Genomic DNA, 14,073 nt, shown 5'->3' with positions numbered 1-14,073 from the left:
AGAGCAGCAGTACATATCCGACATCTTGAATTACATTGATCACGGGGACCCCCAGATCAGAGGGGCCACTGCTCTTCTGTGTGGAACGATCATCTATTCAATCCTCAATAAAACCCGCTTCAACGTTGAGTCCTGGTTAGCTAATGTCAAAAGCTCAACAGGTAAGACATTTGTTCATAAGAACAAATTGAGGAAAATAAAAAAGTAAAGATGTATGTTCAGTAGGTCACCAAAGATTAACATCTAAATGTATATCTTATTAGTAAAGATATTATTATTCATTTACAAACTGTGGGCTTTGGAATTTGTATAAAAAGTAAGGTGTTCTGTATAGCTACAGCAAGTGAGAGAAAATACGGACATTTACAGCAAATGAAAAATAATTTGGGGTAGAACTAAATGCATTGTAAGGTATACTTTTCTGAAGTTCCTCTACATAATAGTAATTCTATTTTAAAACCCATCATCATAATATATACATACATATCATATACATCATCAAAATAAACTTCATGAAACTTCAAGAAACTTCGTGAAATGTTTGTTTTGTGGTTCAGGAAACCACATATCCCTGGTGGATTGCGTGCCTTTACTGCAGACGACCCTCAGAGACGAGTCTTCAGTCACCTGCAAAATGGCCTGCGCGGCTGTGCGGGTAAGGGTGCCCAGGGTTCGAGAGAGACCAATCAAACACCGGGACAACATAGTGGGGATCTTTAGAAACTATTTGTTGCATATTTACTGAAAGTAATAAAAAAGTTCAAGATAGCACATCGAGAGAGAGATGACGACAGCACAGGAAAAATAATTGATGTGTGTGTTGAGTCTGAATACCTGCTCTGTATTCTGCCTGCAGTGTTGAGGTGCGAGATGCCCGCTGCAGGTCAGAGAGTGACTCTTCTGTGCCGTTCTCTGTTTCAGCACTGTATAATGACCCTGTGCAGCAGCAGCTTCAGTGAACTGGGCCTGCAGCTCATCGTTGACCTCCTAACACTGAGGGACAGCTCCTATTGGCTGGTCAGGACGGAGCTGCTTGAAACCTTGTCGGAGATGGACTTCAGGTAAGAAGGGAAAAAAGTGACATTCGATCGAGAGAATAGTTATACAGTGTTTATCAACAGGGAATACTAAAGATGTCTGGGGTTTAGTTGGCACACGCCTTGCTGTAAAAAGTTAACTGATGACCCTTTTCGTCATGTTTTCCTTCAGACTAGTGAGTTTCCTGGAAAGAAAAACGGACACCTTACACAGGGGAGATCACCACTATACCGGGGTAAGTGTTAGACGTGGGCCCCACTTAGTGCCACATCTTCAGACTCTTCTCAGATTAGCGAAAATCCATCTCATAGCGACAGTTTGTAATCATATCTGTAGATGCTCATTGAAAGACTTTATGATCTGTATTTTTATTTTATTTTAGTGCAATGATAATGATCCAGTATATAAGAACATAAGAAAGTGTCCAATCAAGAGGAGGCCATTCGACCCATCGTGCTCGTTTGGTGTCCATTAATAACTAAGTGATCCAAGGATCCTATCCAGTCTGTTTTTAAATGTTCCCAAATTTTCAGCTTCTGCCACATCGCAGGGGAGTTTGTTCAGATTGTGACACCTCTCTGTGTGAAGAAGTTTCTCCTGTTGTCTGTCTTGAATGCCTTTAAGCTCAGTTCCCATTTGTGTCCAGTAGTACGTCCAGGTTTGCTTGATCCTGTCAATGTGCGTCTCTGCCAGTCCCCTGAAGTTCGGTCCTGCTCTCCTCCTCTTACAGCTCCTGAATCTTCAGGACCGTGTGCTTAATGATGTCATCATTCACCTGCTGGGGGATGAGGACCCCAGAGTGCGGCATGTGGCGGCGACAACAGTGAGCAGGTACGGCACGGAGACGGGGAGAGACCAGTCCCCGTGTTTCCAAGCAATTCGCCTGCTTGAAATTCTGCTTCTACTGAGCTTGTTTCAGTTGCAGACAAAATTGGTACAAATGAAAGGTGCTTGGAATCATGTGGATTGTGTTTCTATAATTGATTTGGGTGAGTTGATCGGATAACACCGCTGTTTCACTTTGGTTCAGGCTGGTCTCCCGGCTGTTCTATGACTGTGACCAGGGTCAGGCAGACCCAGTGGTGGCTATAGCCAGGGACCAGAGCAGCGTCTACCTGCAGCTGCTCATGCACGAGACCAAGCCGCCCTCCCACTTCACAGTCAGCACGATCATCAGGTAATCCCGTCTCTCGTCGAGTGCTGCGGCACATTACGTCAGGCAGAGAAGGCTTATCGGTTAAGTCACAAACTAGTTAGCAAATTTGACAGAATAACTCTCACAGCTTTTTGCCTCCCTTTTTTTTTTGGCAAAATAATGAACAGCTTGAAGCGTTCAGTTCGTAAAGTACATGCCCCAGTGAATTGGCTTCCTTACCTGAACATTAATCCCTACCCAAAAAAAAATCACTCCCCCATTTGTTTAAGTAAGATTAAAGAAGACTTGAATGAACAGTGAATTTTCTCAAGAGGTGCTTGAATCGACTGTAGGCAGCAGATGCATTGTTTTGGGGAAGCATGAGTCATCTTCAGTCACCACTTTACTGTTCCTTCTTAACACTGCATTATTAATTTAAGATACAATAAAGTGCTGTGATATTAGAAGTCAGCATAATAATAACACTTTTATTCTAGAAACCAGCACCTTTGCACATCCTTCTGTTCTCTTACGGAGGCACACAACCCTTATTTAGGTTTGACATCCAGTCTCTCCAACCTCTCAGAACCTACAGAGGCTACAACATTTCACAGAACACGTCTGACGTCACGGTGGAGAACAATCTGTCCCGGGTGATCACAGCCGTGTCCCACGCACTCACGTCATCCACTTCTAGAGCCCTCACGGTGAGTAGCTCGGCAACTCTGCAGTTCAAGGCTAGCCCTTAAATGTGCAGCTGCCAAGAAGTGCCCTGGCCCGGGAGAGGAGTGACGTGTGACGTTGGGTTTTGTTTTCCAGTTCGGCTGCTGTGAGGCCCTCTGCCTCCTCTCGACAACATTCCCAGCATGCACCTGGAGTGTGGGCTGGCACTGTGGGTACATCATCTCCTCTGCCAGCCAGCCCCCCAGGTCCAGTCTGTACAAGAACAGGGGGCGTTCTTTCAGGTATATAACGAATGTATCAGCCCTTACTACAAAACCTGCAGGTGTCCTATTCAAACGTGCAAAGGCCATCTCACTGAACTCCAAAAGACAGATTTGTTTTGCCTATTGAGATTTCAGCTCTGGTGTTTTTATGTATTTATTTATCTGACATATTTCACCATGTGATAAGTGTTCCTCTTGACACTCTGTTTCGTGTCTTTTTAATTGTCCTGTATTTGCCTTGCTAGTTTACACATTTATTTCAGCTGTAATGTGTGTGCTGGTGTTTGCAGCCTGTCCCAGTCCAGCCCTGGGGAAGACGTGAGGAGAAGCTGCTCTGTAGGGATGGCAAACATGGTGCTGTCACTGCTCTCCTCTGCCTGGTTCCCCCTCGACCTCTCTGCACATCAGGATGCTCTCATACTAGCTGGCAACCTGATAGCCGGTATGAAACTCTGCAGTACAAGCTGTGCAATTTGTTATTCTAAGGTGCTCTTCGTGTAAATTAGGAGTAAGACAGGAATCGTGTTGATACAGAACACGTTTTATATTGAAATAAGCGGACTTAAATATAATGAAACACAACACCCAGCACAAAACTGAGCAGGCACAAACATGGCAATACCAAGTGAGTTTATTTTGCATCATACTGATCCTTGATATGATGCTTATGCAAACAAATATTTATACAATGGTTATGGAACTATTCTTGGAGAATTTGACATTTCAGCTGTGTGGTATAAACCATTTAATCTAGTATAATCTATGTTTAATATTGTTTAATTATACTATAAAATATTATAATCCTCCTACCGATAAGCAGATCCAAATGCTTGTGATTTAGTGAAATCTTACAGAAACAGATTGGCATGTGATTAGTACACCGCTTTTAAATAAGATTACAAGAAATGTAATTAATGACCAGTTTTGAGTGTTTTTGTTGTTGTTTTTTAAGTTTTTCCCAGTTATAAGTTTTTAACGGTTTGGCCTTCTGTCAACATGTCTTCATGATGATTGTAAAGTGTGAAACTGTGTGTTAACAGCTGCGGCCCCTAAGTGTCTGAAGAGCCCCTGGACCCCCGAGGACGAAGCGAGCGGCGCGGGGGGAGCGAAGCAGGAGGAGCCCTGGCCGGCTCTGGGGGACCGCGCTTTGGTCACTATGGTGGAGCAGCTCTTCTCTCACCTGCTCAAGATCATCAACATCTGTGCACACGTCATCGACGACGTGGCCCCGGGGCCAGCTATCAAGGTAGGGGTTAATGTTTACTATTAACATACTACATTATTTCACCTTTTGTTGCCTTACAGCCTTGAATTGAAATGCAGTAAAATAGTTTTGTTTTTTACATTTATCTACACATCCTACCCCACAACTTCCAAGTGAAAATATTGTAGATATTTGTATGAATGGCAAATTGCCAAAGTTTTCAGCAAGATGCTTATCTGAGTTCTTTATTATATTTTCAGGCGACCCTCCCCTCTCTTGCCAACACCCCATCTCTGAGCCCCATCAGAAGGAAAGGCAAAGAGAAGGAGCAATCGGAACAGGCATCTGCCCCTATGAGCCCTAAAAAGAGCAACGAGGGAAATCCAGGTATCGTTCAAATGCCGCAGTCTTGTGATTTGTTTATTTTGTAAATATTTTGTGTTTTCACTTGCAGTTGGTTGACGCATGCTACACAGACCTGTTATACAGCACTGTGAGGGTGGTTAGCACAACAAGAAGAGTGGAGAAAAAGCTTAAGAGAGATTAATATGGTTTGAAAAGTCTGATGTTTGATCAGCTCTGGTGTCAATGTTTTTGTAGTTTGGCTTCTGCTCTTTATTGTTAAACGAAATGAGAATAAGTAAGGAACAAGGTAGCTTTAGGCACTAGACCATCTGTAGCAGTGCAAGCAAAATGAACAAGCAAAATGATCAAGCAAACTGTGCCACCTAGTGGAAGTATTTAGACATTGGGCTTTCGAAAGAAACCATGTCATGAGTATTTCTCTTGTTCGGTTGCTTTAAATACATAACACATGTATAATATATTTACCACTGTCAGTTTAGCTTTTCTTATCAATGTATAATGCCTCGTTCTTTGTCATTTCCTCATACATCTTAGGACTTTCATTTAAGTGAGGAGTACTGAAGATCAGATTCTGTTTATCCACATCCTGTTATATTCAGTTTAACTTGTTTACTGAGCTTGTGGACCCTATGTTACCAGATTCTAAAGAACAGAAATTAGTGCAGAAATCTCACCTTGATCTTAACTGGAACCTTGAGTTACTTCCATAGCATTGTATGAGAACTAACCCGCTGGAAGGGCAGGGCCTGTAGTATTGATTGCTTAGGTTCTATAACCAAGACAAGATACTCGAGGCAGCCAGAACGGATGATCTCTGAGTAATGGCATAGCTCACAGTGTTATTGTTAAGAGAGGTGTACATATAGTCTGAAAACAGGAGTATTCAACATGTCATTGTGGTAGGACTGATTTACTCTGAGCTGATTTAACTGGGTCATGACAAATCGGCTCACAGGAGTTGTCACTTGTGTTTCTCAGGCACCAGACCAGCGGATACCACCGGGACTACCACTATCAACAAGTCCTCCACCCTGGGCAGCTTCTACCACCTCCCGCCATACCTGAAACTCTATGATGTCCTGAAGGCAACTCATGCCAACTTCAAGGTACATTTTTCAATGAATGTACTGTATATACATAAAAGTTGGCAGATTTATTGTACAGAGACTTTCAATGTATGGGGTGGCCTATGGTTTAAGCCTAGGTTAATAACAGTACTCTCTGCATTGACGGGATGCCCTAGGTAACCCTTGACCTGCAGAACACCAATGAGAAATTCGGGGGGTTCCTGCGCTCAGCTCTTGATGTTCTGTCTCAACTGTTAGAGCTCGCAACTCTCCAGGACATTGGAAAGGTGAGCACTCCATTTCACATACATTCGCAGATTTTATAGAATTTAGTGCAGACCTTATTTTTTAATGTGAAATATTTGTCTGTATTCATGAAAACACCCATTTCTTTTCCTCTTACTGTTTCCTTATAGTGCGTTGAAGAGATTCTAGGGTATCTGAAGTCTTGTTTCTGCAGAGAGCCCACGATGGCGACAGTCTGTGTACAGCAGGTGAGTGACATCAGGCTACCAGGCCATTAACATTGCCACCCACCTACAGCATACGCTCCCCAACCTTTAATACCACAAAGTAGTGTTTGTAATCACTTACATGTTGCATTTCAGTTGCTGAAGACGCTTTTTGGGACCAATCTGGCGTCTCAGTATGACGGGTCCTCCTCGAACCCCTCCAAGTCTCAGGGGAAAGCCCTGCGTCTGGGATCCTCCAGCCTGCGGCCTGGCCTGTACCATTACTGCTTCATGGCTCCGTACACGCACTTCACGCAGGCCCTGGCCGACGCTAGCCTCCGCAACATGGTGCAAGCTGAGCAGGAGCAGGACACGTCAGGGTGAGGACTCCACCGCCCCGACCTCGACAACACAGCGCCTTGCTTAAGGAATGCATTGCTAAACTCAAACATATATGCTTTTTGGTATTTCTCTTCAATACGAGTATTTACTAAATCTACCTTCAATTAATTAGGCCGACACAATCTCACTAAGGAAGGACATCATTGGAAAAACTCTGTGCTTGTTCCTATTAGAGATTTGAGACAGGGACAGAAAATGTATAATGTGGGACATTTTATAAACTAATCTACATTGTTTTCTTTACTGCAGCTGGTTTGATGTGATGCAGAAAGTGTCCGTCCAGCTGAGATCAAGTATCGCTAATGTGACCAGACATCGAGCGGATAAGGTGAAGGACAATGATATAGTATTTTCTTGTTAAGGCAGAGTTACAGTCTGCAGTGATTTTATACTTGTCATATGAATTAGGGTGAAAAAAAGGCTATACTTACTGTCCCCTGCTTCTCTCTCTCCTTAGAATGCAATCCACAACCACATCCGCCTGTTCGAGCCCCTGGTCATCAAGGCTCTGAAGCAGTACACCACCACCACCTCGGTGTATCTGCAGAGACAGGTGCTGGACCTGCTGGCCCAGCTTGTACAGCTCAGGGTCAACTACTGCCTGCTGGACTCGGATCAGGTCAGCATTTGCACCTTCTGAAGCCTAAACGCCACCTCCCTGTGTCGGAACCCCAGGCCTGGTCCGAAACACTAAACGCTGCTCGAGTGTGGTTCTTTTGTTACTGTTGTTATGTGAGTGTCGGAAGAAACCACTCTTGAGACATACTTCAAATTCCCATTATTGATACGATATGAGCAGTGAGTCGATTTAAGCTGTCTGTTCCAGTCACAAATACCCAACTATTTTATTTTTGTTTTAGGTTTTTATTGGGTTTGTTCTGAAGCAGTTTGAGTACATTGAAGTGGGACAGTTCAGGTAAGAATGGATTTTTTATTGCATCAGAACGAAAACATGAAATAAGGGACCTTGATCCATCTACTAATGGACGTTTCCAAATCTCCACAGGGATTCAGAGTCCATCGTTCCAAATATCTTCTTCTTCCTGGTGCTTCTGTCCTACGAGCGCTATCACTCCAAGCAGATCATTGGCATTCCCAAAATCATCCAGCTCTGTGACGGCATCATGGCCAGCGGCAGGAAGGCTGTCACTCATGGTAGGAGTCATTCCCTGCCTGTTTAGCTATAGAATATCCCCTACAAATTGTACATATACATCTCTCTTAAATGCATGTTTGCTCGGGCCATCGTTGAAGAGAAAGGGGAATCCATTTTAGAGTTGTACAGCTTCAAATTGTGTTTCCTCTCTCAGCCATTCCTGCCCTGCAGCCCATTGTCCATGATCTCTTCGTGCTGAGAGGGTCGAACAAAGCCGATGCAGGCAAAGAGCTGGAGACCCAGAAGGAGGTGGTGGTTTCCATGCTGCTGAGGCTTATTCAATATCATCAGGTTAGTTCTTCATATGACATCCCATACCTTCTTACAGTCCTCTTTTGTGAATCGAGAGTTATTAAATGGGAAGTAGCAGGAGTGTCTTATATCGCGATTCAAGCTTGTTTTAGAGGATGAAAGGCTAGTTGACAATGTGATCTCCATTCTTCAGGTGCTGGAGATGTTCATCCTAGTTTTACAGCAGTGTCACAAAGAGAACGAAGACAAGTGGAAAAGATTGTCACGGCAGATAGCTGATATCATCTTGCCCATGATTGCAAAACAGCAGGTGGGAAAGCTTTCATTAACCTTAAAAAACAAACCTCAGGAAGTTGTGTTCACACTTCAAGGCCTTTTCTTTGTCATTTGTTTTCTTCTACGAGATGAATACTGTACCTGAAAAATTTTAAGGTGAGGTCACATATTAGTCTGTGCCGTTTGCAGATGCATCTGGATTCCCATGAGGCCCTGGGGGTGCTGAACACCCTGTTTGAAACGGTGGCACCGTCTTCTCTGCGGCCTGTCGACATGCTTCTCAGGAGCATGTTTGTGACTCCTGGCACCATGGTGAGTTCGGCAAGGGAAAGGGTTTTCTTCTGCACTCTCTCAGTAAGGTAGAAGTGACCTAACGAAATAGGGGGAATAGTACTGAATAGTATCGCTTAGCATCAGTTTATATGAAAACTAATTCACTCTGCTATAACTGCAGCTGCCCACCTCACCCTAAGGACCTGGATAGAAAACCAAACTAGCTATACAAATCTGAAGGAGAAAATTACTTTATGCCTTAGCATCACATATTTTCTTTAATTTCTGAAGTAGGTGGAGTCAGTTTACCTTTCTGTGTAAATGTATTAATTTATTTTTGTTTTTTCAGATCTCTGTGGGGACAGTGCAGCTCTGGATATCAGGGATCTTGGCTGTCCTGCGTGTCCTCATCTCCCAGTCTACAGAGGACATTGTGCTGTCCCGTGTCCAGGAGCTCTCCCTGTCTCCTTATCTCCTCTCCTGTCCCAACATGGACAGACTCCGAGACTACAGCTCCCAAACACCCCCTTCGGAGGAGCCCAATGGAGACTCTCAGAATAAATTCCCACCTGAGGAGACATTTGCAAGGTATGCCGTCTACTAGATTACAATTTTAATAGAAGAAATCATTGTTTACTTACACGTGACATGAGCGATTATGTAGTCTAATATGAAGTCCGAGAATTAAGTGTCAGTCCGAGTTTGACGAGATATATAGTGATGATATACTATAGTAAGCAAAATGATGTGTTAATGCTAAAGTAGCTGTTGACATACAATATCTCTTTAAGAAGTGCCCTTTGTTTTTATAAAGGTTTCTTCTGCAGTTAGTTGGGATCCTGCTGGAGGACATCTCTACCAAGCAGGTGAAGGTGGACATGAATGAGGAGCAGCACACCTTCTACTGCCAGCAGCTGGGAACCCTGCTCATGTGCCTCATCCACATTTTCAAATCAGGTGAACACCGGGGCAGCAACACGTGCCACCGCTATGGATGATGGCTTTGTTCGTTAGCAACTGATGCTAGTTGTGGGTGAAAATAACATCACATGGCACTGATGGCATTGTTGTGCCACTCCAGGTATGTTCCGAAGAATCACCGCAGCTGCGACCAAGCTGTTGAAGGGGGACAGCAGCGAGGGCGTCTTCTACTCCCTGGAGGGGGTGAACAGCATGGTGCAGTCGCTTATCACCACACATCCTGCCCTGGTGCTGCTCTGGTGCCAGATCCTGCTCATCATCAACTACACCAACTACAGCTGGTGGTCCGAGGTGCATCAGACTCCCAGGTAGGCCAGACCCTTCAGGTCAGCTCGATCTGGTCTGAATCCAGTCGTCCCCTGTGAGCCACTCCACTTCCCATTACCCCAGTTGGTGTGTGGTTGTCTAGACTGATTTTGTCACGATCTTTTCATTGAAACAGTGAATATCGGAGTATTCATCTGTATTTCTTTCCCTCTAGAAGGCACAGTCTCTCCTGCACAAAGCTGCTCAGTCCACACATATCTGAAGACAACGAGGAGGACAAACCAGAGTCCAAGCTGGCCATGTGCAATAGAGAAATAGTCCGGAGAGGGGCGCTAATTCTCTTCTGTGATTATGTTGTAAGTTTTATTTTCTCCTTTATTTTGTTAACTATCCAGAGTAATTAGTGATTAAGACTGAATGCTTCAGGTGCTTGTCCTGCCTGTTGTGTTAGTCAGTATCGTTTCTTCTTTCCAGTGCCAGAACCTCCACGACTCCGAGCACCTGACGTGGCTGATAGTCAATCACGTACGGGACCTGATCAACCTGTCCCATGAGCCTCCAGTGCAGGATTTCATCAGCGCCATTCACAGGAACTCGGCTGCTAGTGGTCTCTTCATCCAGGCCATCCAGTCTCGCTGCGAGAACCTCTCTACAGTAAGTCGCCACTAAGTCTTGGTCGCTTATTCGATTTTTGGCATAGGTCTTTATTGTGGCGTGGTGAGGAATGCTAATTAAACCGTAGGTCTCTGTGTTGGGTATGAAGCCCACCATGCTGAAGAAGACCCTGCAGTGTCTGGAGGGCATTCATCTCAGCCAGTCGGGCGCGGTCCTTATGCTTTACGTGGACAAGCTCATCAACACACCATTCCGTGTCCTCGCCCGCATGGTGGACACCTTGGCCTGTCGACGGATAGAGATGCTGCTTGCCGAAACGTTGCAGGTAAAGCCTGGGGAAAGGAAGGGGTCTCGCATTAGGAGAACACCGTTATCAAGTATACTATAATGGTCTACCCACTTTCTTCTGTTCTTTTTCTTCAATATGAATACATGAACTTGCTTTCAGAAGGGACTAGGTTGTTTATTGCCATGTACTCGTCTTACAGAACAGCATTGCCCAGTTACCACTTGAAGAACTGGACAGAATTCAGGAATATCTGCAGAGCAGTGGCCTAGCTCAGAGGTAGATATTCAATATTTGTACAACTGTGGTTTCTTTTTGCTTTCTCTCCATGGCATTTGGAATCATTAGATTTCTTGGGCTGGGGTAATTATTTCCTTATTAACAATGGACCATGACGATATTTTGTTTGAGCTCCTTCTGCATCGCGGTGTCCCCGCCACCTGTTTTGTTTTGTTGTCAGGCACCAGCGGCTGTACTCCCTGCTGGACAGGTTCCGTGCTACAGTCGCCGAAGAAATGACAAGCCCCTCCCCTCCCATCACCACCCACCCCCTGGATGGCGAGCCGCCCCCGGCCCCCGAGAGCATGACAGCAGACAAAGTAGGAGACCCTTTAAAAGTGGTTTTGTACAATGTGAGGTGTGTCATGCTCATTGCTCCCACCTGCTGTCTGAAAGAAGGAAAAGCTATAGGAACTTTATAGTTGACAGCATGGAGAACTTGTATGAAAGATTTTCTATGCACAGTATTTTATAATAAATCTATTGTTTCAGTTTTGTCAGAGTGTTGTGAATAGTTGTACAAACACCTATAAACTGATTATAATGTATTGTGATGAGTTTCCAAGTGGCACTGTGACTGACAAGTGCTGTGCGTTGCAGGAGTGGTATGTGGCGCTGGTGAGGTCGCAGTGCTGTGTGCGCACTGACGCTGCCCTGCTGGAGTCCACCGAGCTGCTCACCAAACTCCCTCAGACCGACCTCTCGGCTGTGATGACTTCCAAGGTAAGAGAGGAGACACTGTGTATTAAACCACATGGAAACATCTACTCTCCTTCTCGCCGCAGGTCCATCTGTGTACAATACTCAGCAGTTCTTAAACATCATTGTTCTTTATCACTGTTATTGTTGTTTTTCTGTTTGCAGGAGTTCAACTTAAACCTCCTGGACCCTTGCCTGAGTCTGGGGGTCCAGAGAATGGTCAGGGAGCAGGACGGGGTCCTCTTTGAGACAGCTCTGCAGGTTACTCTGGACCACATCTCCAGCACGGTCCAGCTCCTGCCCACTACCCATCAGGCCCTGCTGCCCTCTTCAATACCTGCAAACACGGCACACTGGAACAAGCTCTGTGAAATCTATGGTGAAATACCCTCTTCCTCGTTCATTATTATCTGTTTTTTACCCCTCATGCGTGCCCCTGTAATTTGTGTTCACAATGCTCTCCCATCACATGGTATTAAATGATGTTGTGTGTTATCTTTTTAACCTTCAGTGCTTTCTTGCAGGTGAAACTGTTTTCTACCAGACTGTAGTTAGTCTCTGCAGAGCCTTGAGCCAGTATCTGCTGTCACTGTCCAAGTTACCAGCAGCTCTTCACATCCCCAGTGACAAGGAGGCAGACATCACCAAGTTTGTCGTGACATCCCTGGAGGTGAGACGCATCTCTGTGTTGGAATTGGACGCAGGCTCCGCAGTATAGCATAATTAATTACCCTGGCTGCTACCTTTCATAAAATCTGGGTTTGGCTTATGTACTTGTAGAGGACCTTGCCCAACCTCACTTAGAGCATTGAGATCGTGAATTTGCATATAAAAGTTTTTACTGAAACCATTTTGGCTCTCTTCTTGGCAACAATATTGCATGCGTATAGATAGAGTATTTAGCGGTTGATGTTCTGGGATTACTTTCCTACTGAATTGCCTTTTAATTGTTTTTGTACAGTGGGGGGTTGTCAGCTTGGATGGAGCAAGCCTAGAATTATTAACCTGACAAGACTGAATGTGTTGCACTGAATTATTTGACTTCCTATGTGTTTATCTGGCTTCACAGACTGTATCCTGCCACCTGATGAATGATCACGTCCCATTAAGCATTGATCTGCAGACAGTGTTTGATTGCTGCTGTCTGGCTTTACAGCAGCCTATCATTTGGAACCTGCTGGCTTCAGATGCTTATGTTACCCATGCCTGTTCTGTTGTAAACTGCCTGATCCTCCTCATCGAAGCAGGTGTGTGAAGTGAATTCTTGATAAATAACCTTTTAACTGACCACGGGAATCAAATTGTGCATTCTAGAACTTTGGAACTGAGAGAGTGAGACTGTTCCATCCCATTACGATAAGTTGAAGTCATTTTACCAGCTGTAGACGTTTTAAGCACTCTGTCTTCATTTACTGGAAACTCTGCTGATGAACATACTCTCACAGGTAAATGTGCCCATTTTCAGTGGCGGTGGAGCCTGGGGATCAGCTGCTAAGGCCGGAGAGGAAAAAGACGATCCGGGATAAGCGGACACTCGAGGACGAGGTGGACGCACCTTCCAGAGAGAGTGAGTGGAGCTCTACTGCTGGGAGAAGTCCTCTCCACTGGGAAAAGCTCCTACTATTTTGTCTTACTGTGTTGCAGAACATCGGTATTTCAATGCCCGAAGAGTGGTTGGCAACTAGATGGCACCACTGCTCAGATATTTATTTCTCTGTTGTAGCTTGTTCTGACATAACTCTTCTTCTCTTCCATGTATTTAAAGATCCAGCTTATCTTAAAAAAGCTTGTGTGATCATGGCTGAGTTGGTGGAAGGTCTTCAAAGCATCCTGGCATTGGGACATCCCAGAAATGACAGGATCCCGGCATTCCTGACTCCTGCGCTCCGCAATATAATAATCAGTCTGGCGAGACTCCCGCTGGTCAACAGCTATGCTAGGGTGCCACCACTGGTAATGGCATCTGAAATGTATATCTGTATCTGAAAGTTCTGGTGCCTTGTTTCTAACTAATGACAGATGTTGTTCTATTAAGTGCAGTTGATCAGTAACCAAGGTACTTCCCATGTGTAATTAGCCCAGCATCCTATTTTCCTTTTGACACAGTAGTTATTACTTGTGGTTGCAGGGAAACATGGGGCTTTAGATATAGCTGATACAGAGGGGCCTGGCTTCTTTGCTTTTTATTCTTCTGCTGGTGTTGGAAACAACATGGAAATTAATCAGACCTGTGTTTAGTGTACATGTTTTAAACCTAAAACAGATGGTTTAAGTAGGATTATAAAGCTTGAAGGCAAGCCTTGATGTAAAACAGGGGAGCAAAGACTTTCAAAACACATATGAGTTTTGCTATAAGTCCAAAAAGAACAATTAAATAC

General features: G+C 44.6%; 1 protein-coding gene across 7 annotated transcripts in view; it reads left to right on the top strand.

The window, feature by feature from the left end:
* The window catches only part of htt (huntingtin), a 42,052-nt gene that overhangs the window by 15,552 nt on the left and 12,427 nt on the right, over positions 1-14,073 (top strand). For 3 of the 7 annotated variants that reach the window (XM_066720113.1, XM_066720111.1, XM_066720108.1), the window contains 36 exons: positions 3-161; positions 558-655; positions 922-1,061; positions 1,210-1,273; positions 1,769-1,869; positions 2,069-2,215; positions 2,760-2,880; positions 2,993-3,138; positions 3,411-3,562; positions 4,161-4,366; positions 4,585-4,711; positions 5,669-5,796; positions 5,934-6,044; positions 6,174-6,251; positions 6,366-6,589; positions 6,861-6,939; positions 7,069-7,230; positions 7,472-7,527; positions 7,618-7,766; positions 7,922-8,058; positions 8,213-8,329; positions 8,485-8,607; positions 8,918-9,156; positions 9,383-9,525; positions 9,650-9,857; positions 10,031-10,172; positions 10,291-10,470; positions 10,580-10,756; positions 10,920-10,996; positions 11,178-11,316; positions 11,597-11,719; positions 11,861-12,074; positions 12,220-12,365; positions 12,765-12,942; positions 13,161-13,262; positions 13,461-13,648. In XM_066720113.1, coding sequence (XP_066576210.1) covers positions 3-161; positions 558-655; positions 922-1,061; positions 1,210-1,273; positions 1,769-1,869; positions 2,069-2,215; positions 2,760-2,880; positions 2,993-3,138; positions 3,411-3,562; positions 4,161-4,366; positions 4,585-4,711; positions 5,669-5,796; positions 5,934-6,044; positions 6,174-6,251; positions 6,366-6,589; positions 6,861-6,939; positions 7,069-7,230; positions 7,472-7,527; positions 7,618-7,766; positions 7,922-8,058; positions 8,213-8,329; positions 8,485-8,607; positions 8,918-9,156; positions 9,383-9,525; positions 9,650-9,857; positions 10,031-10,172; positions 10,291-10,470; positions 10,580-10,756; positions 10,920-10,996; positions 11,178-11,316; positions 11,597-11,719; positions 11,861-12,074; positions 12,220-12,365; positions 12,765-12,942; positions 13,161-13,262; positions 13,461-13,648 — 5,081 coding nt within the window. Of the gene's footprint in view, positions 1-2; positions 162-557; positions 656-921; positions 1,062-1,209; positions 1,274-1,768; positions 1,870-2,068; positions 2,216-2,759; positions 2,881-2,992; positions 3,139-3,410; positions 3,563-4,160; positions 4,367-4,584; positions 4,712-5,668; positions 5,797-5,933; positions 6,045-6,173; positions 6,252-6,365; positions 6,590-6,860; positions 6,940-7,068; positions 7,231-7,471; positions 7,528-7,617; positions 7,767-7,921; positions 8,059-8,212; positions 8,330-8,484; positions 8,608-8,917; positions 9,157-9,382; positions 9,526-9,649; positions 9,858-10,030; positions 10,173-10,290; positions 10,471-10,558; positions 10,757-10,919; positions 10,997-11,177; positions 11,317-11,596; positions 11,720-11,860; positions 12,075-12,219; positions 12,366-12,764; positions 12,943-13,160; positions 13,263-13,460; positions 13,649-14,073 lie in introns of all 7 variants that reach the window. The other 4 variants (XM_066720110.1, XM_066720109.1, XM_066720106.1 and 1 more) reach the window with 2 other exon arrangements.

This window comes from Amia ocellicauda, chromosome 13, assembly GCF_036373705.1.
Source record: "Amia ocellicauda isolate fAmiCal2 chromosome 13, fAmiCal2.hap1, whole genome shotgun sequence".
NCBI classification, from domain to species: Eukaryota; Metazoa; Chordata; class Actinopteri; order Amiiformes; family Amiidae; genus Amia; species Amia ocellicauda.
The sequence above is the reverse complement of the archived record's forward strand: the minus strand, read 5'-3'. Positions and strand labels throughout refer to the sequence as shown.